General features: G+C 36.0%; 1 protein-coding gene across 1 annotated transcript; it reads right to left on the minus strand.

Moving 5' to 3' along the window:
• Positions 1-3467: 3467 nt before the first annotated feature.
• On the minus strand, positions 3468-6816 carry LOC108346010 (heat shock protein 83). The gene is made up of 4 exons (XM_017584923.2): positions 6505-6816; positions 5751-5892; positions 5364-5644; positions 3468-5248 (listed from the first exon to the last, which is right to left on the minus strand). Exons 1-4 carry the CDS (start codon positions 6625-6627, stop codon positions 3695-3697), a joined length of 2100 nt encoding a protein of 699 aa, XP_017440412.1. The 5' UTR covers positions 6628-6816; the 3' UTR covers positions 3468-3694.
• Between the last annotated feature and the right edge of the window lie 18115 nt (positions 6817-24931).

Here is a 24931-nt window from a genome sequence, read left to right on the forward strand (position 1 = left end):
GTATTTTCTTTAATTCCTAATACAATGAAAAGCTAGAAATGAAGCTAGTTATTTTATATTTGATTGAATTTAACTAAAATTTAAATTCTCATAAGTTTAGATCCTTTTTACTAAAATCTCTCATTAATTTTTTATATTTTTTAATAAATTTTTTACGGTTATTTTTACTTATTAATATAAAAAAATATATTATATAACTATGAATAACCAACATTTATTATTTTAGTTAAAATATTTTGAATAACTGTAACATCTCAAAATATATAGCATAAACCATATAAAGAAGTTATCATATAATAATATTGTAAGACACTTAAAGATGTTATAATAAGATTAAAATAACCATAAAATTTAAAACTTTAAAGAAGTTCTACACAATCCCAAAGTTATAAACTTAACCGATCGGTAATTCAGTATTACAAAATTCAACCGTTCAACTCAAAAACTAAAAACAGTAATATGACTGAACGGTCATATTTTAAACTGCAGGATTCTCGCTCTCTAACTCATACTCCAGTGTACACTCCACATCCTCTGATCACACCCAAGAGGTGATCATCGCAAGGGAAAAACCGAACAGGAACATGGACAAAACAGGAAATAAGGGTAAGCTAATGTAATTTACTTATGCAAACATACATACAATTCGTACAAGTACAACCAATGCATAACTGAATACTGCAACCTCCCAAAACAATACGTATATACATATACAAATGAACACTATACTTCATGCTTAAACCGTACACCTGACTTGACCATCCGGATTGTATAAATATGTAACCTGAGGCCGTTCATGCACTTGGGTGGTGTAGTAACTGGAAAACCACCAGCTTCCACCCGAGGTTAGTCCGTTACAACTCACCCAAGAACCTATGGGCTAGGACCTCCTGTCATTCTCACACAATGCCTTACCCATCTCTACTTGAGAATTGGTAATCATCAGAATATCGGGATGAACTCCGTGAATTTCATATCCATATTCATACTATAATACCACTTTGATACACTTTTCACTTGAGACATTTACCACTTCAATACATTTTTCACTGAGACATTATTCCTTGGAATTCTCTTCCACATTACTTGAAACATATGCCTTGTTTGAAATATCAATACAATTTCCCATACTCAGTAGATCAATACAACTATCTCAACCCATCAAAGTCAAACAGTGATAATATCATTTAAAGACCAAATATTCATTCATAACAGAAAACTAAACGTCAACAACACAAATTTCGAGTACGATCGAACGGAAGATCAACAAATCTTATGGACCAGACCAGACGGTAAAACAATCCCCAAATGAGAACATGACCGGATGGTCATTTAAATAGTAAGACCCAAACAGGAGTCGAACAATATTGGCTTAGGCCGAACACTATTAACTTAGAACAAATACGATATTGAGCATTAGTATAAGAACGAGCGCTCATAAGAGACCACACAACCCAATAATATCGATCCCTAACACTACCATAAATGCTAGTACAAAACCGAGCACTTACCAAGAACGAGCGCTAGTACAATACCGAGCACTACCAAGACAGTACATGATCGAGCGGTCAATAACAATTAAAACCTATGATAGACCGAACGCTGCTTATACTCAAATGTTATGTCTAGACCGACTGCTATATTTACCTGAATATCAATACAAGACTGATCGGTCATTAACTAAGGATCCACAAAAGTAGAACTCAGTTAAGACCGAGCACCAATATAAACCGAGTACTATTAATAACGAACGCTAAACCTATTACGACTAGTAGCAAATGATAATACCCACCATGAGACTGTCGAGATAAAAAATGAATACTTTTAAAACTAAACGTCAACATTAAACCGAACAACACTTAGCCAGATTAACACTACGGAACCTAATACCATTAAGCCTGATTACATGAACAGACCAAGCGTTCTATACCGATCGTTCGATTTTCTACAAAACTTGCAGAACTTCACAACTACTACACATATTTCTTCCAAACACATAATATTGTATACAATTCAATCAAACATACAATTGTTCATACATTTAAACGTTCAAACAGAGATTCCAACCACAACCACATAAAACATAATTAAATTACTAACTTCTCTTACCTCTTTAATTGGACAGAGATCTTTCAGTACAGAAATTTGCTCACCACCAAAAGTCTTAGAAACCTAAAGTTCATTGATTTGTGAAAATATACCAACCACAAGACCAGAAATGTGATCAGAATTTAATAGAAAGAGATAATAAACTCATGCAACCAGAAACTTGGTTTGCATGTGCCGAAAAACAAACATTCTAAGAAGAGGATAAACTTACCAGGTCAAAACAATAACTTGATCGGTGCAAAGTGGAGTCCTTAACACCAGAAAGACTCAGGCGTTGCAAAGTGGAGCCCTTAACATCAGAAGAAAGTGAGAATTTGTAAAAAGAAGGAAGAGGATTGTAAAGAGAAAAGGAGAAAAAGAAGAATTCAGAAGGTTTGAAGAGAATGAGTGCATGCAAAAGAGTGTACGAAATTTTTGAAAAACTCAATTATATACTACCGTCAAAAACCGATCAGCCCAATCACATGCACCTACCTATCTTCCACATCTGATTTTTTCTCGGTCTTAACAATAATAGTCACCTATATTAATAATAATAATAATAACTATCAAAATAAATAATTTTTTTATCATTAATATAATTTTATTCTAATCATAGAATTTTAAAAGTAAAATTAAAAAAATGAAATAAAAACTAAACTTAACTGAAAAGTATAAATATTTTAAATATTAAAAGAACAAAGTATCCTGAGTTATGATAAGCTTAAAACTCCATTAAAAAAAGAAAATAATTAATATAAATTAAAGTTGCAATACCATAAAATGACAAAAAAGGTTAATTTTCTAAAATCTCCTTGCAAAAATTTACTTGTCTTCTTATATAACTTGACTCTAGAGTGAGATAGAAGTATTTAACCAAAGTTGAGAAGTTTTGTACTTAACTTTCAATTTACTTCAACACAATAACCCTAAAATACTTATTAACAAATTACTTGAAATGGCAGATAGTCCTGCTTAACTATTCTCTTTCTTAATGCATCAGGATTCAAAATAAAATATCCTAAGAACTACGAATACTCGACAAATTTAAATGTCAACTGTACTAGTCAATTAAACTAAGACCCAATAAAAAGAAACACCGTTTAATATTTACTTTTCCACAATTATTGATTTATGTATTTGAGTGTCCAATGTTGTTTAAAGTTAAAACATTTCCATTCAAAGGATAGAAATCAAAGGATTGAAAGCAAGCAGTTGCAGATAACAACACAAAAATAACAGAAAAGTTTGTCAAATCTGCATGCTATACCCTCCCCACTCACCCACAAACCTAAACATAGAAAGGTAGAATAGTATTACTTAATGAAGGAAGCAAACCAAGTAGGAGACAGTGATGCAGAAAAGTGGCGTAAGATAGGTTAGCAAAAACACGGTTCCTTTCTTTAATTGATGTATCTTAGATTTGACAAAGTAAGATAGATGCAACAGACAGACACATTTTCGCATCACAGAACAGACACATTCTCTCATTACAAAACTAAAAACCTATGAAGCTAGACACAGAAAAATTTCGTCATCCACCATTGACAGACAGACAAACAGACGCGAGACCATAACTGAACATAAAATTATAAAAAACAAGCATTTAGTCCACTTCTTCCATCTTGCTCTCCTCAGCACCTTCCTCTTCCAATGGGGGCATGTCAACATCATCGCCACCAGTCTCATCTTCATCAATGCTCAGACCCAGCTTCAACATCCTGTGAATCCTCGAAGCAAATGTGTTTGGATCATCAAGGCTGAAACCTGAAGTCAAAAGGGCTGTCTCAAACAGAAGCAACACAAGGTCCTTCACAGACTTGTCATTCTTATCAGCTTCAGCTCTCTTCCTCAACTCCTCCATTATACCATTGTCAGGGTTGATTTCCATGGTCTTCTTGCTAGACATGTAGCCACTCATGCTGCTGTCTCTCAGAGCCTGAGCCTTCATAATTCTTTCCATGTTTGCGGTCCATCCATACTCACCAGTAACCAAACAGCAAGGGGAATCAACAATCCTGTCCGAGACAACAACCTTCTCCACTTTGTCTCCCAGAATGTCCTTGATGACCTTGCAGAGCTCCTCAAAGGATTTCTTCTTCTCTTCTTTCTTCTTCTTCTCTTCCTCAGTTTCATCATCCAGTTTCAACCCCTCCTTTGTAGCTGAAACCAATTTCTTCCCATCATACTCCTTTAGTTGTCCGACTGCATACTCATCAATAGCATCCACCATGTACAGAACTTCATAGCCCTTCTTCTTCAGTCTCTCCAAGAAGGGTGAATTCTCCACAGCCTTTTTGCTCTCTCCAGTGATATAGTAAATGTCCTTCTGTCCCTCCTTCATTCTCGTAACGTAATCCTTCAAGCTTGTCATTTCATCGCCACTTTTTGTTGAGTGGTACCTCAGCAAGTCAGCCAATTTGGACCTGTTCTGGCTATCCTCGTGGATACCCAGTTTCAAGTTCTTTGAAAAAGCATCATAGAACTTATTGTAGTCTTCCTTGTTCTCTGCAATTTCGTTGAACATCTCAATACACTTCTTCACAAGATTCTTTCTGATCACCTTCAAGATCTTGTTCTGTTGCAACATCTCACGAGAGATGTTGAGGGGCAAGTCATCGGAGTCAACAACACCTTTCACAAATCCAAGGTACTCAGGAATGAGCTCTTCACAGTTGTCCATGATGAACACCCTCCTGACGTAAAGCTTGATATTGTTCATCTTTTTCCTCGTGTCAAACAGATCAAAGGGTGCTCTCTTTGGAACGAAGAGAATGGCCTTGAACTCAAGCTGGCCCTCCACAGAGAAATGCTTCACAGCCAAGTGCTCCTCCCAGTCGTTGGTCAGGCTCTTGTAGAAAGAAGCGTACTCATCTTTCGTGATCTCTTCTGGCTTCCGCAGCCAAATTGGCTTCTGCTTGTTGATCAGTTGCCACTCGTGAGAAACCTCCTTGATCTTCTTCTTTTTCTTAGAATCTTTCTCCTTTTCCTCGTCTACATCCTCGATATCCCCTTCTTCCTCCTTCTTGGGCTCATCATCTTCGTCATCGCTAATTTCTTTCTCGGTTGTCTTCTCCGTCCAGAGGTAGATAGGATAGCTAATGAATTCAGAGTGCTTCTTTACAAGATCCTTGATCCTCCTTTCCTCCAAGTACTCCAACTGTTGACAATCAAAGAGGTTAATCAGTCAGAACACGAGTAATATAAACCAAAGCAACATAAAAAATCCAGTTTCTGAACACCAAAATGGGTTCAGATTGATAAATTAACAGTACCTGATCTTCCTTGAGGAAGAGAGTAATCTTAGTTCCTCTTCCGAGTTGCTCGCCCTCAGTGTCCCTAGTAACAGTGAAAGAGCCACCAGCCTGAGATTCCCAAATGTGCTGTTCATCGTCATTATGCTTTGTGGTAACAATGACTTTCTCCGCGACAAGGTATGCAGAGTAGAACCCCACACCGAACTGTCCAATCATGCTTACATCAGCACCAGCCTGCAGCGCCTCCATGAATTCCTTGGTCCCAGACCTCGCAATGGTACCCAGGTTGTTCACCAAGTCTACAAACAATACAACATAAAAGCATGGTCAACAAAAATTCCTTCCAAATCAACATTCGAAACTCCGAACACATTCATTCCATCTCATGCATTACTGATGTATTACCTGCTTTAGTCATTCCAATGCCACTGTCAATAATGGAAAGGGTGTTGTTGGCCTTGTCGGGCACGAGTCGAATGAAGAGTTCTGGCTGAGCATCGAGCTTGCTCTTATCGGTTAAACTCTCGAATCGAATCTTATCCAAAGCCTACATTTGAACAAAAATGAAATAAATCAAACACCGTTATATTCAAAAATTTAGGGTTAAAAAACTAACATTAACATTCCTGCATTTTCATTTCGTTTGTTCAATGATGCAATGTATAACTGTTAACGTATCACTATAACTATAATGATTGAAACCATGTAATTTACACGGACAAGTAAATTGTTCAAAACCAAGAGTCTCTAAATAAAATATTTCAAACAGTTAAAGAAGTAACCAAAAGAATTAAGAATCTCTATGTCACAATGTTGAAATTATTGCAAAATATCTGGATGATTCATAATAGCCAGATGACGAATATCTCTAATGACACAGTACCCATGACATTTACAATTCATTATCTTAAATCTACAACTAATCTAAAAAAAATTGTTCCAACAAAATTCCAAGGTATACTTTTTCATTACACTAGTAACATACATTATCATACAAACAATTTAATCTAAAAAACGAGCAATGTAAGAACAACAAAATACAACCTATATAACGTCCATTCAGAACACGTAATTCACAGATTTATTATACATAGTTGATGAGATTTCATTCATTCAATGAAAATTCTGAAACCAAGAGTGAAGGATTTAAGAGGCTTACATCAGAAGAGTTGCTGATGAGTTCTCGCAAGAAAATCTCTTTGTTGCTGTAGAATGTGTTGATGATGAGGCTCAGAAGTTGGTTGATCTCAGCCTGGAAAGCGAAGGTTTCCGCGTCCGCCATTGAATATCAGATGATAACCGCAAAGAATCACCGATTAATCAGAGAAGGAAACGCAAGAAGGAAAATGAGCGAATTGCACAGAGCAGAATGCACAAGTTATAAGAACGACTCGCAGAGAAATAAATCGTTGAAGGCAGAAGAAATGGAAGAGGTTTATATAGAAATGAGAACATGCGTGAAACAAACAGGTTCTGGAGTGTTCTACCTCCCTCTCGACATTTTTATTAGTAGACTGAACCAGAAGAAACGTTGTCGTTTTGTTTTTTGAGTTTAGCAGCAAAGTATCCGGAACTTTCCAGGGTAATATGGTTGTGTTTGAGGGACTAGAATGTTCTCTCACTCTCATGCACAATGACGAAAATAGGGTCCCACAACATATTAATGACAAAAAGTTGTTTACTCTATTATATTATATTTTCAAATTTGTAAAAGCTATTTTTAGTTTCTTGAATTTGAAAATACTGTTTTTTACAGTCTTTTGAACTAAAGATAATTTTACAAATTATTTTAATGTTTCTAATTTAATAATAAGAAGCATAAATATATATTTTCCAATTTAAAATACTAAAATAATCTATCTTTTAGTGTAGAATATCAAAATCAGATTCACCCAAATCTTAAATTTAAAAATATAAATACTTAAGAAAAGAAAGATATATTGCAATCAAAATTGTATGGTGCTAAGTGACCTATATATTTTATTTGAATCCAAAATTTACTAATTATTTTATAGATTTGACTGAAAGTAATAGATAAGTGTTCCTGATTTTTTTACAGGTTCAACCATAATAATACTAAGGTTCTTTAATATATATTTTATAGATTTTATAATATTTTATTTTTGTGTACAATATAATATTTTATTTTTGTGTGTGAATATATAATAATTAATTTTTGTTAAGACTTTTTGTGAATTTTTGTTGTTGTATAATTCCTTCAATTTTTGTAAATTATAAGTTTTTATATAATTGCATTATTATTTGTTGTTATAAATGTGTTTTATTTGTAATTGAAAAAAAATTCTTTGACTATTACCATTTAATAATTTTTATAGAAATAAAATGATTTTAACAAAAAGTTATGTTTTTACTTTTTAAAAAAAGGTGAAAAAGTAGTGAGAGAAAATGTTAAATGAGTGTGAAAAAAAAATTGAAATTAAAGTATCATTGTTCTTTGAATTTTTTTTCATAGAGTTGTGCTATATCCACAGTAGAATGAGAAAAGAAAAACGGACCGATATCTTTTGGTGAAAAATATCTTAATAGAATGATTGCGTGTATCTACATCTCTCTATTAAGATTTTTTCTCAAAAAATAATTCAAATTTATAAATTAAATTATAGTATATAGCAAATATTTACATAATTTTAAATTATATATATATTTATTTTGTAATAACTTAAAAAATTTAGTCTTTAAGAGTTGATATGGTATTTAAATAATGAGACTATGTTATTTTAATATTAAAATAATTAAAAGTGTAAATAAAAATTTCGTTACGGGTCTCATTATTTAAAACACAAATCATTTTTCTAGAACTTATTTTTTTGAATTTCCATTCACTTTTCTGTTCGAGGTCTAACCGCTGAGTCATTTCTTTGAAGATCAAGAAGTGTTTAGGTGATCATGGTAGCAAGATCTTCATCTTCCGATTAGTTTCCTCAAAAGAGTAAGTTAATTTATACTCTTTTCGTGAGTTGTATTGTTATTCCATACATGTGAGCAATCTTTGGTTGCTTGTGTCTTCTTAGCTTTATAGTGTGTTCCCTATTGATTAGTGGTTTTAACCATGTATCCCGATCATGATTTCATGATCTGTATATGTGGATAAAGTTCTCTGAACTAAGAGAGTGGTTGTTGGTCTCTTAGAGTTGTTGGAGCTTTCAATCAGGTAAGGGAAACTAATTCTGTGTTTATAAAGTCTTAGTAGGTTTTGTGAGGTAAAGAAAGCTATTTAATTGAGTTTGTGATGTAAGTTTGGTGTTTGTATGTGTATTAAATTAATGGTTTAAACCCTCGGTTGGTCCTCGTATTTATATGGGAATCTCAAATGGGTCATCGTTTTTTTTTCGGTGTCAAGTGGGTCATATTTTTTGTAAAAATGAGCCAATTTTACCCTAACCGTTAAGTTGTTCCAAACGGCGTTAAATTAGGTTGAGTTGTATTTTTTGCTTTGATGACATGGCATTATGCATTTAATTGAATTTAATTGAACGGGTGATGTGTTTTAAAATCATCAGATCTCCGTGGCTACAGTGCTTCTTCTTCCTCCAATCACTGATCACCTTTCATCTTTTTCGCTCCTCCGCCCAAGTTGTTTTCTTCCCACTCCCACCCTCTAACCCTCACTCCCCAGACACACCCTTTCTCCCTCTCAAAAACGCTGTCGTCATGTGAGAACAGAAACCCCAATCTGGAACAGAAACGCCGTTGTTCGGACAAGGATTCCTCCAAGAGACTCCTCCCGTGGACGCACAAGGATTCTGCCGCCATCGCCGATGTCTGGCCTTCTACTTCCGCCTTCGATGTTGGTCGGGGATGCTCTAGGCTGTCAACTGATGCAGTTTCTATGATGTATCTGTCTTTCTTCCGAATGTAATCCTCTTATCCGTGGCAGCTGGAGCAACCCTTAAAATGAAGAAGATGCCTCCCAGACGCCGTGCACTCTTCTACTCAATCCATGCTTTTCTCCAAAAAAAATGAAAACACCCGTGAAGCCCCCCAGTGGCGGCTGGACCCTTCTCTTTCAATTACCCCTTTCTTTCCCAATCCTTGTTGGACTGCTCACTCATCACCTCGTCCGTGTGCTCTTCATAAATGGAGAAATGAATTGTTTTTTTTTCCTGGCGTCTGCTGCGTGCTCTTTTTTTCCAGCCAAAAGCCCTTTTTTTTTTCTTTTTGACGCTACCCTCCGTTGTTGCTGCCTTGGACCAAGACCGTGACACTTGCTGTCCACGTGGGTTGACGCTGCTGTTGGGTGCGTGAAGATAGCTGGATGTCACCTCAAGTTTAGTCCAAGCACCTCAGTGAGGGTTTGAAGGTAGGAGTGGGAACGAAGGAGCTTGGGCAGAGGAGCGGAAGAGGTGAAAGGTGATCAGTGGTTGGAGGAAGAAAAAACATTGTAGCCACGGAGATTTGATGATTTTAAAACACATCACCCATTCAATTAAATTCAATTAAATGCATAATGTCACGCCATCAATGCAAAAAATACATCTCAACCTAATTTAACATCGTTTGGAACAACTTAACGGTTAGGGTAAAATTTGCTCATTTTTACAAAAAATATGACCCAATTGAGACCGAAAAAAAAACGATGACCCATTTGAGATTTCCATATAAATACGAGGACCAACTGAGGGTTTAAACCTAAATTGATTTAGTGTGTGTATTTTATGATCACTCGGTCAGCTAAGGACCGAGCGGTCGACCATTCAGCAAGGAACCTGTTGGAACAATCGGTACCGTTATAGAGTCGCACAGCGGAATTAAAAACTTGAAAGAGAGTGGAAAGCGTGTTCGATCACAATTAAAATTAATTTGGTCCTTTTAGTAAAAATAATTTTCTTTGAGAAAATTTATCAAACAGTTGATATACGTAAAATAAAATGAGTGCAGGGAATAAGAAGAACAACACAGAATTTTTATCCTGGTTCGAATCAAAAGATTCTACGTCCAGTCGTTAATCACTATTTATAGTGATTAACCTTTTTCACTAAAAATGGTTTAACAGATTACAACAAATAGTTAATAAAGCAGATAAATAAACCTTCCTTCGACGAACGAACCGGAAGAAGAACACTCTGCCAACTCGAAGAGAACCGCTCCGACTATCGACAAACGAAACGCGAGCTTCTCCTATTCACGAGACCAGGCAGAGCACCTTGCTAACTCGAAGAGAGCTTGCTCCGACAATCGACACACGAAACGCGAGCCTCTCCTGTTCACGAGACCAAGCAAGGGAACTTGAACTATAGCTTCTGAGAACTTCCTCTGACAAACAGTATTCTGCTAGAGCTTCTGTTCAACAACATTTTTTTTTTTTTATTTCTCCAAATCAAAATATATAGCCAAGTACACTGAATGCCAAAGGTTAGCTCCCAACTGCCATGAATAATCGATTATTGTAAGTGATAATCGATTATTCAAGTCCGTTACAGGGTTTTCAAAATGTGATAATCGATTATATGAAGAGATAATCGATTATTCCTGTATGACTTTGTGATAATCGATTATTGCCATTCCATAATCGATTATTGCAGTTAAAAATGCAAGTTTACAAGGTTTACAAGAATTTCCTACTACATTTAATTTCTACAAATTGCTTTTAACTAATTCTAATATCTTCTTCAACTAAAACTTCTTGTAGCATCATCAAAACAAATTTCTTCAAGATTTACCAATACTCCTTATTGGTAACAATCTCCCCCTTTTTGATGATGATCAAAAATTCAATTTTAAAAGCAAGTTTGGCTTACCTGCAAAACATACAAGCTAACAAACAACAACAAGGTTAGCAATACCTGTAATAATTTATACTTCTCCCCTTGTATTATTCTTCTCCCCCTTTTTGATCAGAAGCAAAAAGATCGGATGTTGAAGGCTCCCCCTAAATATGATCTCCCCCTCAATTAATCAAAGGATGCATATAATCAAGAGATCATTTTATTTATGAAAATAAATATTACATTATAAGAAGAATGGACAAACTAGCCGTTTATGGTCGTTTATAGCCGTTATGGGATGCTCCAACGACTCTATTTTTGAACATGTCAGCGTGATAATCGATTATGGCTTGTGATAATCGATTATCAGTTCAATAATTACTGCCCAGAATTGCATGATAATCGATTATGCATAATGATAATCGATTATCTGCTCAAGATTTTCCAGAATTGATTTTAATGCATGAATAATCGATTATGACTTGATGATAATCGATTATGAAGCGTTAAGTTTACGAAAAATGCAAAAATTTGCATAGATTTTGATTCTAAGATATGTCTAACACTCCAACCTCTCTTCTAAGTTCATAAAGTAAAGATACCCCCTTAAATATGTAATTCAAATTTAACTTTTAGCATACTCAATTAACCCACGAAATCAACAACCATTTTTCAAACAATTAAGATATCAATGATTAAGCAATCAATTTATAAACTAAAATGAATGCAACAGTAGCTTAAATGGAAATTATCACAGCTGCTACAGGTTTGATATGAAAGCATTTCAGCTAGCACAATCAGTTCAAAAAACTAACTTTGACAACACAATTTACAACTTTCAAAACAACAGCTATGATTCATGCACTCTCATATCCCAATCTGTTCAACCCAATGAATTCAACTCTGCATATAAAACAACATATATAAAAATTAAAACATCAATATGCAGTAATCAGATTTAATTCAATAACATTGTTTATCTTGGTTCAATGGATTTTATCCATGAAATATTGGCAAACCAGAATTTAAAACTGGAAAATTGACTCAAACAAGGAAATGTAGTTTTGACAACTGCTTTTAAAGACTATTCTACAGTGATTTTCACAGTTTGTAATCAAGCTTTATGTGGAGCAAATCATAGCTCATATGGCATGCATATAAATAGATCTCCACAGAAAACATCTTTGAAACGGAAATGCCAATTCAATCATCAAATAACTTAATTATCTAAAAATGCCAATGAAAATCTATCAACCAACTCATTTAAATGAATATAACAATAATCAAATAATGGAAAATTAGAAAGATAACCAGAACAAAGTGCAATAACACAGTTCAAACAACACTTAGCTCAATCACATGGAGTTCGAACCAAGGCTTTGAATGCCATTTGATGGATTCACTTCCTGCTCTTAGATCATTATTTCCGAAAGCATAATACCATGGATCTCTCCTCTCTTTTTGAGAACTTAACCTGCAAAACCATCCAAGAGAGGTTTGGTGCCCATAATCTCATTTGGGTCCTCAGGGTTAGAGACAAATTACTTTATAATGGGAATCCAAGCACATTTTCCATCAGGAACATCAAAATGTTTGATACTACATTTATTTGAAGTATGTCCTTTTTTCATACAATAGAAGCAACAAACACCATGCAGTTTGGTTTTTACAGTTGTTCCTTTTTCAACCCAAACTCTACGAGTTCTCTTAACTTTAGACTTTTTATGATGCACTTCTTTATTTCTAACATTGCTCCTTCTAAAAACATGTGAGACAGACTTGGTTGCTTTAGAAAGTAAATTTTCAAGTATGTCAATGTTAAACATATGACTTTTACAAGATAAACACTCAACAGGTTTTTCATTTGAATTAGATTCAGACAATTTTGTTTCAAGATTACTAACTTTGTTTCTTAATATGACTTCCTCATCTAATGCATTTTCATATTTCCATTTCAATTCTTTAAATTCCTTTTTCATATTTTTATAAGCAGCATTCAATGTTTCAAATTCATCAAGTAATTCAAGAAACGCCTTTTGTAAATCAAATTCATTAGATTCATAGCTAGAATTACTTACTTGGCTTCCAGCATCATCAAAATTAGCTGTCAAACACAAGTTTATTTCTTCAACAGAATCACTTGAACTAGAGGTGGTTGATGCATTATCCTTCGAGGCAATGTGAACCTTCTTCTTCTTGTGAATTTTCTTTTCTTTTCTTTCTTTACTTCTTTTGTTGCTTGAACAGTCAGCTTTCAGATGGCCTCTTTCACCACATCCATAACATTTGAAGCTTGAAGAGGAACCTTGATAGTCCTTCTTTTCCTTCAAGATTTTGCTTTCAGATGATTTATCGTTGGCCATCAAGCATAGATTTTCTTGCTCATTAGAATCGCTTGAGCTTGAGGAGTTTAATGTAGACCATGAGTTCGAACAAGTCAACTTAGCCACATTCAATACTTCATCATGAGTGACTCTTAAAAATTTCCACATTTCCTGAGCACTTTTATAAACAGATACTTTGAAAAAATCATCAATGGTTAGTGCAGATAAAATTATATTCCGAGCCTTAATATCAAACTGAGCTCGTCTATTTTCTTCAGCAGTCCAATTAAAATAAGGTTTTTCAGTCTCTACACCATCAACAGTATTCATAGGAATATAAGGGCCATTTTGTACAGCTTCCCAGATACCTCTATCAACAGACCCCATAAAAATCTCCATTCTCACTTTCCAAAAAGCATAGTTATCACCAGTAAACAATGGAGGTCTGTTAATGGAAGCACCCTCAGCATATACATGGTTTTGATTGTGACCGGCCATTTTCGCAAATTTTGAAAAACTATCAAAGCAAGCTCTGATACCAATTGTTGGAACAATCGGTACCGTTATAGAGTCGCACAGCGGAATTAAAAACTTGAAAGAGAGTGGAAAGCGTGTTCGATCACAATTAAAATTAATTTGGTCCTTTTAGTAAAAATAATTTTCTTTGAGAAAATTTATCAAACAGTTGATATACGTAAAATAAAATGAGTGCAGGGAATAAGAAGAACAACACAGAATTTTTATCCTGGTTCGAATCAAAAGATTCTACGTCCAGTCGTTAATCACTATAAATAGTGATTAACCTTTTTCACTAAAAATGGTTTAACAGATTACAACAAATAGTTAATAAAGCAGATAAATAAACCTTCCTTCGACGAACGAACCGGAAGAAGAACACTCTGCCAACTCGAAGAGAACCGCTCCGACTATCGACAAACGAAACGCGAGCTTCTCCTATTCACGAGACCAGGCAGAGCACCTTGCTAACTCGAAGAGAGCTTGCTCCGACAATCGACACACGAAACGCGAGCCTCTCCTGTTCACGAGACCAAGCAAGGGAACTTGAACTATAGCTTCTGAGAACTTCCTCTGACAAACAGTATTCTGCTAGAGCTTCTGTTCAACAACATTTTTTTTTTTTATTTCTCCAAATCAAAATATATAGCCAAGTACACTGAATGCCAAAGGTTAGCTCCCAACTGCCATGAATAATCGATTATTGTAAGTGATAATCGATTATTCAAGTCCGTTACAGGGTTTTCAAAATGTGATAATCGATTATATGAAGAGATAATCGATTATTCCTGTATGACTTTGTGATAATCGATTATTGCCATTCCATAATTGATTATTGCAGTTAAAAATGCAAGTTTACAAGGTTTACAAGAATTTCCTACTACATTTAATTTCTACAAATTGCTTTTAACTAATTCTAATATCTTCTTCAACTAAAACTTCTTGTAGCATCATCAAAACAAATTTCTTCAAGATTTACCAATACTCCTTATTGGTAACAGAACCTACCAGTCCAGAACAGTCATTAATTGGTAATTAATCTGGATAATAATAACAATTAATGGGCAGTTAAGGAGAATAATAGTCATTTATTGGTGATTAATGAGTCTGACATAATGGTAATCTCATTATAATATTTATAAATATATCTGACGGAAAAGGCAGGTAGAGGACTCTAATTACTAATATTTATTACAAGATTATTACACAAAGTCACTAACTTGAATATCGAAGTGTCTTCTGCAGGCACCCTTCCCCGCAGCTAGGAGAAAGAGAAGAGAGACAATAGCGCAACCTAGATGATGGAGTGAACAACTTTGAATGTTTTGAGTCAGGGATCTCAACCCTAGCGAAATAATGTGATTTTTATGTTTATGCTAGTGTTAACTCATTTAAATGGGTGTATTTGTGTATTTGATGATGAAATTCTAATGTGAGATATTTTGGATGTTATTTTGGTCATGAACTGTATGTGAATATGCTGTATTACTGATTGGAATGTATATTGTAAAGTTTATGAAGTAAGGAGTTGAAAATCGAGGAGTTTTGGTAGTTAAAATGGAGGTTTTGATATGCATTTTGGTGAGACAGCGTTTGGATGGAGAAATATGGTATTATAGGACTAGTTATATGTTATTTGAGGTTTGTTAGCACCTTGAGTTGTTATAAATTTGATAGGAAAATTGGTACGGGTCAATGTGATGGTTTTATAAGGTTTTAAGTTTAAATAAGGGGGTTTTTAAATGTGAATTTTGATATAAGAGTTAGGAAGGAAAATAAGAAGTTTGAGGGTTAATAATTTGGTAATTTTTTGATGTCGAAATGGGGGGAAATCTGATGCATGAGTGTTTGATGGTTGATCTGTGGAGTTTAGCTTGGTTTGGAACTAGTTTTTGGAGGTTTGAACTAGTGAGAATTTGAATTCTAAGTTATGTGTCTAAATGGTAATTTTTTAGGGTCTTGGTAAGTCATTTCTAACTTGTTCAGACCCCTAAGTTGCTCAAATATGAGCTAGAACTGGTGGAGTTTAATTTGGGTCTCTAAAGTGAGGTTTTGGTTATTTTTGGATTAGAATCTTGTGCAAAACAGTTTACAACGAGTTTAGGTTGGTTTAGATACATTTGGTTAGGTCAATTTTATTTTATAATTCAATCTAGGAATGTTAGAAGTTGGGAAAGATGCATAACATAGGTCATGAGTGGTTGAAGGGTGCAAATTATGCAGTTTCGGTGTTACATAATTATGCAGTCTTGCTGAGTGAGTGTAGCCGCTGAGCAAGTAGACTATGTTTAGCTTAGCGAGTGTAGCCACTAAGCGAGTAAAACCCATTGTTTTTGTATTCGCATAGCGAGCTTAGGGAGCTGAGGGACCAGTCCAGAACATATTTTGATTCTTTCTTTCTTTCTTTTTGGTAACTTTGAACTATGATAGGACTTTGATGATGGAGTAGACGTATCAATTATATTATATGATGGTTTATTCTTGAGGTTATATATGTATTTGAAGTATGTTGATGGACGTAATTCCATGACTCGTTGAGAGGTTACATGGTGATGTCTTGTATTATTGTTGTATGAATATGAAGCTTTGAACTGGTGGTTTATTTCGACACTCTTATAGTCATTCATTCTCAAGTAGAGAGGGGTCAATCATATGGTGAAAGTAGCGGGAGTTTCTTGTCTATAGGCTTTGATCATGGCCATAGTTAACTAAAATGGATTAACCTCATATGGTAGCTTGGATTGAGCCAACTGTATTACCACTACAAGTGCACAAATTACCAATAGTTCGACATTCATATTGAATTTGGATGTCTCATCTTGGTCTTGGCATGTTTAGGATGATTGGATTTTTATGTTTGATTTATGTTTAATGTTTCAATTGTTAAGGTAATATATGAATTGTTTTTGTATCTCTAGCTAATCCTTTTTGTTTGTATCTTTGTATGTTTCTTTATTGGCTATGATTATCCGATAAGTGTGAGTAGAAGACGATGAGATTTCTGTAAAGCAAACTCTAGAGGGAGGATATAGTCTTCTTAGACTTTCATAGATGTATATAGTTTTGTTTAAGCCGGTTGTATATAAAGTTTGTATTTATGTTTATGAGAGATGATTGTAACTAAACTTTATATTTCTGCATGTCAACTTATCAATAATATTGATTATGTAATACTTCCTTATAGTTTAAAACTATAATTTTTGGAATATTACATTTAACATAAAAAAAACATTATCTTTTTAAAATTATTTATTTATTTTAAAAATCAACTAATTTTTGAAATAATTTTTAAGGTTCATATCATGAAAATATATTTTCAATTTAATATTTAAAATAAAGTAGTTTAAGATATTTGTAACATCCCAAAATATATGACATGCATATATAATAAAGACGTCATCAAGTTATAATATTGGAAAGTAGTTAGAGACATATAACAGAATATTGGGATTACAGTCATCCTTAAAATGCTAGGAAGTTAAAGCTTGAAGTACTAGAGTCTTCCAACATACCAAGGGTTCTACATATTAAAGTTTTTTTTTTCAAAAATACATAAGTTAAAATAAGGAAATCCTAATGAAACTAGGATTCAACGTCATCTTCCTCCAATGCCTGCTCTAGGGGCACCTCCTCGACATCTGCTCTCATCCAAGTGGATGATCATCGCAAGAGGAAACACACACAAACATAGCACGAACATAAACAAGCAAGGGTGAGCTAATTATATAAAAAAAACATACAATTAACAGTATATAACATATTAGGGTAAACTCCAATCAAAGCAGTTTAAAACATACATCCTAACATGTTGAATACTAGAATTGACTCGTCCGGACTTTAGAATGATAGTCGAGCTATGACGGGTCTTGTACTTATGGTGGCTTATGAAACTTGGGTTCTCCACCTTACTACACTCATGAGGTTAGCCTGTTCCGGGCCTTGAGGCATACTAGAAGCCCCCAAGACTAAGACCTCCCCCTACTCCTCACCACATGATGCAATCTTCTCTACGTGAGAAGAAAAACCATTGGATTTTCAAGATGACCCCCAAGACTGAGCTCCTACTCTCATTCTAAACACTAAGAATCTCACCAAGAGATTCTACACAGATGGAACTTGGTTTACAACTTGGATCATATTTCCACCACTTTATAATCATACACTGTTTGCTACAATCCACATACTTGTTTGAACATCACAATACAATACTATAGATGCTAAAGAATGCTTCACAAACAAAGCAAAGAGCACACTAATCAAACGCAACATAAGAGAAAATTCAGAGAACTAGGCCCAACACTTGTCGCACAACGCACCACCCTCGCATGGCGAGACTAGCGCTTTTCGCATAGCGCACCCACCCAACTCGCCTTGCGAATTAAGTTTGAATACGTATCAGACTTTGGGTCTCTCGCATAGCGCACCCAGGTCGCATAGCGAGAGACGAAACAGAGGCCAATCCCCTACAAGGAATCGCTATGCGAAACAACTCGCATAACAAGTCTGCATAATCTGCAGAACGCCCAATTATGCAGATTATGCCCACTTGCACCCTCTATACCAATTCTAGTCCTCTTTCCCATTTTCTAAGACCGCTAGATCGTGATTATTTCCCAGTTAAGCCTGTCTATGTGATATCTAACATTCCTCTAATGATTTTCAAGTGATCAAAACTCACTTCACTCTCTAGAACATCTAAATCAACAACCTAATGACCTAAGATCCATTCTACTGTTTTAACATGTTTTAGATCTTCCTTATGTGCTTAACAAGTTACATTTAACCCATCTAAGTTGTCCAAACTGTCCTATTGAGACCCTACAACCCACTAAAGTGGAGACAAAAATATCTCTTAGAGCTAGAATAGGTAGAGAATCTAAAGGGGAAAACTACTGGCTACATTCAACTAGCAAAGTTGCATGCCCTAGGTTCAAGAGAAATGGAGAAACAGAAAAAAAATGACTTACCCACCCAAGACTGAAATTATTCGGATGGATGGGAAGCTCTCGACTCCGGGAACGCAGGAACACCACCTATTTGACAATGCAACGGTTGAAATTTGTGAAAGGATAGAAAGAAGGCAGAGCAAAAAGAAGAAGAACAGAGTTTAGAGAGAGGTTGGATTTTAAGCCAATGAACTAGACATCTTAAAAATATTCTACTTTTAATGGTCAGTGCACTTTAATATAAAGGGTCTGGTCTCATTAGCTTAGAGCACTCCTTAGCCATTCCCTTATTTTTCAGGACATTACAATATTCTATTTTTAAAACAAATAGGTAAACGAGTGAAAAGATAAATTAATAATATCAAATGAGTAAAAAATCATCATCTTTTGAAATATTTGTTGGCAAAAGAAACACAATTAATAATGGAATTTTTTTAATATCTTATTATACTATAAAATGAATTTCTTAGCATTTTTTTTTATTTTACTCGCAATATGTACAAAATAAAGATAAATTAACAATGTCAAATAATTAAAAAATCACCTTTGAAACACTTGCTAGTAAAAAAAATGGATGATAAAATTAATTTATTATTGTTTTCTTTTCTTATATTATAATAGATAAAGAATATAACAAAATAAATATAAATAAAAAATAAATTAATAATATCAAATAATCAAAAGAATATTTTTTAAAATACTTATCATTAAAATAAACATAAATCATAAAATAAATTTATTAATATTTTTTTCTTATATTTTAATATATAAGGAGAAATGAACTTTAGTGTCTGGTCGAAAATTTAGTCATTTGACTCAGGAATAGTCATTTAAAAGAAAAAGTAATTACAAATCGACTTATTTTGTCATTTTTCAATAAATCAGTGACTGTTTTTCATTCAAAATTGTTCTCAAATTACTATTTTACTATTTCTTATTTAGAACAATAAATTTCTTTAAAGAATACAATTATCGTTAAAATTGATTAAAAAGTAGTTTATTAATTGTAGGTTTAATACCTCTTTTGGTCCCTCGAAAGGGGCCAAAAGTTCAATGTGGTCCTACCTTTTTTTAGAAGTTCAATGTGGTCGCAACTTTTGTAAAAAGTGTGCAATTAAATCCTTTTTGGTAACGGCGTTAATTTTTTAACGGGCCAGCTGACAGGGTGGACTGAAGTTTGCTACGTGGCTGTGTGAGGGTAATACGTGGCTGTGTGAGGGTAATACGTGGCTGTGTGAGGGTAATACGTGACTCTGAGAGGATAAACGTGTGTATATTACTGTGGTTAAGAAATCAGAGGTTAGGGTTTGAGTTGCAGAGAAATTGGTCTTTGAGATACGAATGGCTTCTTCCGAAGGGTGTTCGTCGTGTTCGAAAAGTTGGGGCAAAGGATGTTCTCGGTGGTCCCATGATTGTGGTGTGAGAGGAGGTGGGATAATCCCTACTTGTTATTGTGGTGATGTTGTTGTAACCAAAGTAGCAGAACTACGAAGAATGCTGGGAGAAATTTTTGGAGTTGACCCATGTGTGACCTCGTGATCTAACTCTGTCTGTATCTTTTTTGTGCCATTTCTGACATATATTCCCTGTTTGGAAGAACCTATTCCATACTTTACCCAAGAAAAAACAAAACCTTTTTGTTCCCTCTTTGTATTTTAGGTAGAAAACCAAACAGAAACAACAGCAACTCAACGCACAGTGAACTCTAACCTTTCCATTTTGTACCTTCAAAAGATGCTTATTTTCTCATTAATTATCCCTTTTTTGGGTACCTGTCTCTCTCAAATTTTTTTGGACATTTCTTATTTTTCTTGGAATCCACTATTCAACCAGAGTTGTTTGACCTTTTCATTAATTTTCTAAATTTTACGTTTTCAGAATTTAATTGGAGTTCAGGATAAAGTTTACCTCAATTAATTCATGAATTATTATTATGGCATTAAATTCATTATTTTTTTTAATAATTACTTTAATCACGTGTAGGATTATCTCCAATTACTTAAAACAGTAAAAGTATTTATACTCAGAAACAGACATATTACCTTGCACCAACTAGAGAAATTCCACTTCTTTGCCGAAGCGAACACTATCCGGGAAATACTCCTCATAAAACTTTTCCTTGAAGACTTTCTAGGAAATAGGGCTGTGAGATTCCGTTAGTAACATCTTCGCAGTCGACCACCAATGACTGGCCTCTCCAGTCAACAGATACTCAGTGAATGCCAGTCTTCGATCGTTCGGACATTCCTTGGCATTGTAGATCTGTTCCATGTCCCTTATCCACTGATCAGCTCCGTCAGGAAGGCACTTTCCATCAAACTTTGCAGGGCGATGCTGCAAAAAGTTCTCCAAAGTCCACTCAGCCTGATGAGTAGCATTTGAAGCAGATGCTCCTGGCGTACCCCTAGTAGCTGCAAGAATCTCCATCAGCTGCCTCTGAGTCATTTCAGAATTGGCGCGAGCAGCTTCGAGATTTTGTGAATTAGTCGCGTTCTGCTGCATCAGAACAGCATTCTGCTCTTGTAGCTTCTCGATCACAGATTCCAACAGCCTCGTGTTATTGGGCACATCATGTTCATTGGTCTGTGGTGGAGGAGGAGGAGGAAGTCTAGGTGCCATTGGTTCTCTGGAAAGTAGAGGAAATGATCGTTAGATAAGTTCAAAGAGTCTATATTACTCAATAGACGAATGTCGAGCACACAGCAAAACATGCATGGTGCACTCACAACCTACAATGTCCTTAAAAGAACAAAACTGCTCTGATACCACTAATGTGACATCCCAAAAATACAATCATAACTATAAATTCAGAATATCACATTTAACAATAATTCAAAACAGTTTTTTCACTAGAAATTTGAAAATTTTAAAACTTTCAAACGAACGAATGATTAAGGACGAACGTCCTTGAGTACAGTTACAACATTAAGGGACGAGCGTGCACAACTGCACGTCCATACAAGAGTTTACAATTTAAGATCGAACGTACAAGAAAACTGACCGAACGGTTTACACAAGACAAATACCGAACGGTCGAAATCAACTTAAACGAAAACAAGAGGTGATCGAACGACCACTCAGTTCAAAAAAATACACTACTGGCCGAGCGGTCTCACTGCTCGGTCTTCACTTCCACATCTACCAGATTCTCTTCTTCCAGCAACTCTTCTAAACGCTCGTCTCCCTCTGCTCACATCCACACGGATGATCATCGCAATGACAAGACGGACGTACAAGGACAAAGGACAACACAAGGAAAACGAAAGGGTAAGCTTATGTAATTTAACTCATGCATCAACATATAAATTCCAGTAAACAGTTCATTTCACACATACATATCAACGTACGCATTCATCATACATCACATAATTTAACTCATGTACAAAATAAAACTCAACACAACTGTCTGTCCGGACTGTAAGATTTCTCCGTGTAGCTACGACGATCGTGCACCCGGGTGGTGTGGTAACTGGCATTCTCATCAGCTGCCACCCGAGGTTAGTCCGTTCCGTCCAAATTACAGTTATGTGACGGTTCCGTCCAAATTACATTTATGTGACGGGGACCTCCTGCCATTCCCACGCATGACATACCCCTTCTATGTGAAGACGAGTAGTCACGGAATATCAGGATCGAATCGCCTGCTAAGTCTGGCCACGGTCACATTTTACAAATTCTCATAATCATCCCCGGAACTCTCGTTCAACATTCATACTTTCATTTCATCTCATATACTGTTCATCATTCACTATTCATCAAACATTCATACTTTCATTTCCTCTCATTTACTGTTCATCATTCACTATTCATCATTCCATAATCATTTTCATCATTCATAAGAAAATCACCAAAAGCCGAACGTTCTGTCCCCAAAGACCGAGGACGAACGCTGTAAGTGAGACCAAAAGGACGCTCGTTCGAATCAAAGAACGAACGGTTTAAGTTCAGAAATGTCCAAGTCTAATACTGTTCATTGGACGAACGCTATTTAGTGGGAAAAGAGAACGAGCGCTCAAAATAATATCGAGCACCATTAGGACGAACGCTCATTTCAAAACCGAGCACTATTAGGACGAACGCTCATTTCAATACCGAGCACTATTTGGACGAACGCTCATTCAATACCGAGCACTATTAGGACGAACGCTCATTTCAATACCGAGCACTATTTGGACGAACGCTCATTCAATACCGAGCACTATTTGGACGAACGCTCAGCTCAAAACCGAGCACTATTAGGACGAACGCTCATTTCAATACCGAGCACTATTTGGACGAACGCTCAGCTCAAAACCGAGCACTATTAGGACGAACGCTCATTCAATACCGAGCACTATTTGGACGAACGCTCATTCAATACCGAGCACTATTTGGACGAACGCTCAGCTCAAAACCGAGCACTATTAGGACGAACGCTCATTCAATACCGAGCACTATTTGGACGAACGCTCATTCAATACCGAGCACTATTTGGACGAACGCTCAGTTGGAGACCGAGCACTATTTGTACGAACGCTCAGTTCAAAACCGAACACTATTAGGACGAACGCTCATTTCAATACCGAGCACTATTTGGACGAACGCTCGAGGCCGAGCACTATTTGAACGAACGCTCGAGGCCGAGCATTATTTGAACGAACGCTCGAGGCCGAGCACTATTTGAACGAACGCTCAGTGTATGACCGAACGCTATTCTGGGCGAATGTAAGGTGTAAGACCGAACGTTCAATAACTCAGATTGAAAATCTTGAAAATAAACGAAGAGAATTTTTTTTTTGGAGAAGTAATACGAACGGGAAGATGCACTGTTACATATATATATACAAGTACAAGAAGAAAGAAATTTATCAACCGTACAAGATTCAACAGTGCTAAACCGAACGCTCAAACAGTGAGGACGTTCGTTCTCAACCACAGAGTGTCAAATGGTGACCCCTGTTCACCTGACTGAGTACCTGTGTTGGACTTTCTGTACATATTGGCTAACTCTCTCGGGTAATCGTTTACAGGGGTGCTGTAAACGATTACCAGACCCTTTTCTCACCACTCTCAGTCATATATCATTCTCATTCCATAAAAACGAACGTTCAACATAAATCAAACATAACAGCTTCATATAATCAAAATAACGAACGTTCATGCAAATCACCCTAGAAACATCATACAGTAAAATAACGAACGTTCATACCATCATTTCATACATCATGCATTACTTTCATGCAGCCAAATAACGAACGTTTACACAGCATACATCAAACCAGTTAAATTAAATAAGCTTCCCTTACCTGGAAAATGAACGAACGTTCACAGACGCACACAGACGCTCTCCACAGAGACTCAACTCGCCAACGCTCGTTAATTCACGGTTCAGTTTTCACGAACCGAACGTCCTTCTGGAGTCCTACGTCGAGCGTCCTTCAGCTGCGCCGGAGATACTGATCGGAGGAGGTGCTGTGGTGGTTCCTTAGAGAGGGAAGGGTGCAGAGAGTGTAGAGAGAAGGAGGAGAGAACTTAGGTTTCTCAGAAATGCAGAAGAGAGGTGCGTGCAGGGGAAGTGGGGAATAAGTTCAGAATTCCCCCTTGCCAGCGCACGTTCGCACACCAACAGCGCACGTTCGCACTCTGCCTGCGCACTCCACTACGCCTCTGACAACCCACGCCGGACGGTCGACCACTGCACTGTTGCCACGCGTCTTCCACCACCGCGGACGCACGTTCAGGCTGACACACTGTTCTTCACTACGCCGGACGCACGTTCTCTCTGACTGTAGATGCCGGACGTCCACTCTCAGGGAGACACGTGTAATCCACTACACCGGACGCACGTTCCCACTGTGCTCTGACTCAGTTGGGCGTGCGACAGCTGGCGTTCGGCAGAGGGTGTCGGGCACTGTTTGTCGGCCATGTGTACTGCTGAGGTGGCGCGCTCTCCTGCTGCCATGTGGACTCCACTGTGCACGTATTTTCTGAGGCCTGACACATATCAAGCCTATTTTCCAGTTGATATTGAAAACAAATGTGTTACACGATATTATAATTAACATAAAATATTTTATGTTTCATACGTTAAAAGA

Source organism: Vigna angularis, chromosome 8 (genome assembly GCF_016808095.1).
Source record: "Vigna angularis cultivar LongXiaoDou No.4 chromosome 8, ASM1680809v1, whole genome shotgun sequence".
In the NCBI taxonomy this organism is placed as follows: Eukaryota; Viridiplantae; Streptophyta; class Magnoliopsida; order Fabales; family Fabaceae; genus Vigna; species Vigna angularis.